Raw genomic sequence first — 4132 nt, 5'->3', positions numbered from 1 at the left:
TGCATCTAGGGAATCATCTGAGTGTACACAATGGAGCACAAAGTTCCAATTTTCTATTTTGAAATGATCTGGAGATGTACTAATGTGATCAAAAGAGAGTTTGGGCATGGTTTCACCCTCAAGGTGTTGTTTATGCCCCTGATAGTTAACTCAATTAAACTTTAAAATTACTAGATGGTACATCATCACTTGGCGCTAGACTCCGATGGGTTGACCAGCACAGATATGTTTTCCTTCTCAGGAAATGAGCTCTCCGGCCTAGCCCTCATTATGACATACATCAGTGAGATATATTGTTTTGCAAGTATAAACCAAACAAAGACCCTCCTAATGACAGTTTCTGAGAAATATTTTTCTGTTCAGTGAACAACTTATCTGCGTACTACTACAGTAGTTCCAAAAAATAGATGCAGAAATCATGAGTAAAGCTTGAAGGCTTTCATGCAATCGTTTCGACAATAAATCAGTAATATATGGTGAAAGGCAGTTCATATGGGTATGAACTTAATTAAAATTCAGGGGTGATGGCAAAGGATGTTTTACGATAATTTACAAGGAATTCCCTCGATTGAATTTGACAATATGCCCCAGCTTTTAGTTTGATTGACTCAACTATTTTAGTGTGTTAGCACAGTGATGCCAAGCAACAGGATTGAACTCAATTTGGAAATATGTAAATTCATTCTGGACACCTATGTGTTCATGATTTTCCACTCCCAGTTTCTATAAGATATCAAACTAAAAGCTATGCATGGCACAGTTCCCATTAGTTATCAAATTTGAGATATAAAGTTTTGTTTGTAGTAATAAAGTTTTAACATAAGAATGTCAGAGATGTGGATCCAGAAGCTGAATGTTGTATCTGACTGTCAAACAAGTACTCGAACCAATAGATCTGTGTATCTATGACATGATGTACAAAATAAGATTATATATATTATGCGGCGGCCATGTTGAATGTACTCAGCTAATTGAGCTCCTCAGTAACGTTGATTTTTATTGCCAAAGTGGTGTTATTATCCTTTGAAGAAAAGGTAATCTTATATCTTAAGAAGTTTCAAGATGTCTCGTATAGAGGATGAAGGGAAAAGAGTGTAAAAACCCTTAGACAAAATGGACAAAGTCACAACAACAAAGGGCAAAAAAGTCACCAAGAAGACAGGAAATAATCAAATGAAGAATATTCCTGCTAATGAAGAGATCTACACTGACTACAAGTCTGAAAGAGGTGAGCAAGTGCCATGCAACATTAAGTTTAAAACTAAACGCATATCGAGTTGGGTATATGCCATGAAACAGATGTACTCAGCATATGAGAAGAACAATGGAGTGTTAGTTAGTTGGGAGGAAGGATCTGAAAATGAAGTGGGTAGATTATCTATATCTGATGCCAATTCAACAGACTTGATAGATAGTCAAATCCTCAATATTGCTCTCTATAAAAGTGGTGGTATTTTGGTTCAATCCAAAGGTTTTATGAAGTGAAAAAACACAGACTACAGTGAACTCAAGTCTGCAGTTGATTCCTTGTGTAAACAAACAGATACACAAACCACAGCTAGCCACATGCAGCATGACCTTCAAGTTTGCTCAAATAAACAAACAGCAAACAACTTTCCACCAACACAAGTTACAGTACCAGTACAGGAAGATGACTCCTTGATGTCTGCAGTGGAAAACTCACCCTCATTAAAGAAAGCTCCTTCTATTACTACAATTACTTTTATATGTGTGAATACAAAAGTTACAGCATTGGAAAATTCAATTCATGATTTAGATGATAAATACTCTCAGCTTGTGGAAGATGTTCACACATTTAAAGGTACCAATGATGATGTCAGTAAGCTGGACAGTTCTATCAACAAATTTGACCGTGCAATTGATTGATTAATTTCCACTAATGATGAGAAAATTGGTTTATTAAATTCAAAAATTAATCTGATGCTTCAACAACAAGACAAAAAGGAGAGGACTTTCAAAGACCAACTTTCTGAGATGTCATGTGTCATAAATAAATTACAACAGAACAGAAGCAGAACTCATTGTGGTGAAAGAAGAAATACAACAACTTCATAGTAGAAATAAAGATCTGCAAGCAAAGTATGATATGTTAACTGCTGAAATGTTAGTAGTAAAAAGAGGACCTTAAAGTCGGCAGTCCTGATGATTTTAAAGTTGCAACACACACTTCAGGAAACCCAAGTCTATTAATACCATTTCGACAGTACATCTAGAAAATAAATATGATCTGCTGAATGATGTGATGATTGACGATGATAAGAAATGTGATGATGCGAAGATTGTGAATGGTAGAAACGTGGAGGAAACAAAAAATAAACAGTCTACACAAAACAATGAATCAGCAGATGTTGTACAAATTGGTAATTCACTAATTAGAAAGATCATACCAGAAAGGTTGCACCCAGATAGGAAAGTCACCAAACATCGTGCAACCTATGTCAGTGATGCATCCAGAGTTATTGACAAGACAAAATCGGACAATATTTCTTATGTAATCATACATGAAGGTAGAAATGATGTTGTTAATAATGATGTAGATGATGTGGTTAAAGACATAAAGTCCTTAATCACAAAAGCTAAACAGGCACATCTAAAGGCAAGTCTTATCATTTCATCTATTCTACCACGAAATAATGATCAATCCATCAACGAGAGAATTCATACGATAAACTCACAAATTGAGTCACATTGTGATAATGAAGACAAGGTTGAATTTCTTTACCACCATAAGTTATCAAATGCCCGTAATTTGTACTGTAGAGATGTTATTCACTTAAATGAAGGTGGAGCGAGTGTCTTAGCAGCAAACTCCTATGTTCTTGTCTGCTTTGTATTTATTTATTTACAGTTCATATTTTTGGCTTTTCTTAATTAAGATAGAAGTCTACTCAAAAATACCCAGATTATATAATAAATAAATTGTACTCCTTGTCAATTCAAGGATAATGATTTTAAAAAGTTGGGTGTGTCACAAACTATATTTTAGTGAATGGCTGGCATTATGTTAGTATTATAAAGCTTTTACTATTGGTTCATGGACATTATGCCATATCTCAAATTCTATGTATATGGTGTCTGATTAGCATTTGTAAGCAAAATTCCATAATTTCTTTGTCGTTTCATCTGATATCACATATTCATTATATTATCAACTCACATTTGGTAGTAGCCGGTTGGTGTACTGTTAAAAATATAAAGTATGCTATTGCAAAGTTTATTTATCTCTCTGTAGTGATATACAGTGATAAGCAGAAAGTTCATCTTAGTTTATAAACATATTTATAAAATTTTTTAAATACCTATTATCAACTTTCATTCAAATATTAAATACTGATTGGCTCAAGAGCTGACAATTGTCAATGTCCATAATGTGCGTACATGTCCATAATGTGCGTACATGTCCATAATGTGCGTACATGTCTTCACATGACATAGCAACTTAGTGGATGGCAGTGATTCAGCCAATCTTACATTACATGACAATGTTCAATATTTTATTTTGTAAACTCATGAAACTATTGTCCAAGGGCACGAGGCACCATAAACTAGCATTCTTTTGTGTGATACAGTGACATATTTTGAGAAACTTGTCCTAATATTTTTCAAAAATCGCTATTTTTAGAACAGTTCCATAGAGAATAATGTTTGCATTTGTTGACATTTTATAAAACCCAGATTTTTTCAAGAAAAATAAAAATACCTCATCATTAACAATGTATTATTTGTTCAGTCTACAGTTTGAGATATGACATAATATCTCTGCCATGGGAACCTATAGTAAAAGTAATATAATATTGCCAAAATGGCCACTATCCACTGAAATATAACCACCATTTTCTTGAAAATTAAGCTGGCGACCCCCAATTTTTTTAAGTCAATATTCTTATATTGCCCGAAAATACAATGTATTAAATACTAGATTAATTCTGAGTATTTGAATTCATGAGTAGGTGTCTACTTCAAGCTATTGCACTTATCACTCAGAGTATCAAATTATTTTGTTCACAGGTGACCAAGATGCAATTGATTTGGTCTGGTTTGTAACAGGGACACCAACAATTATGCAAAGTAGACCATCTGTAATGGAAATAAAAATTACCAGTAATTCAAG

At 33.8% G+C, this 4132-nt stretch overlaps 1 protein-coding gene across 1 annotated transcript; it reads left to right on the top strand.

Moving 5' to 3' along the window:
• The first annotated feature begins 2263 nt into the window (after positions 1-2263).
• On the top strand, positions 2264-2896 carry LOC146731447 (uncharacterized). Its single transcript, XM_085493775.1, has one exon. The coding sequence runs from the start codon at positions 2264-2266 to the stop codon at positions 2894-2896; it is 633 nt and encodes a 210-aa protein (XP_085349901.1).
• The last annotated feature ends 1236 nt before the right edge of the window (positions 2897-4132 follow it).

Source organism: Saccoglossus kowalevskii, chromosome 19 (assembly GCF_978046115.1).
Source record: "Saccoglossus kowalevskii chromosome 19, keSacKowa6.1, whole genome shotgun sequence".
NCBI classification, from domain to species: Eukaryota; Metazoa; Hemichordata; class Enteropneusta; family Harrimaniidae; genus Saccoglossus; species Saccoglossus kowalevskii.
The sequence above is the reverse complement of the archived record's forward strand: the minus strand, read 5'-3'. Positions and strand labels throughout refer to the sequence as shown.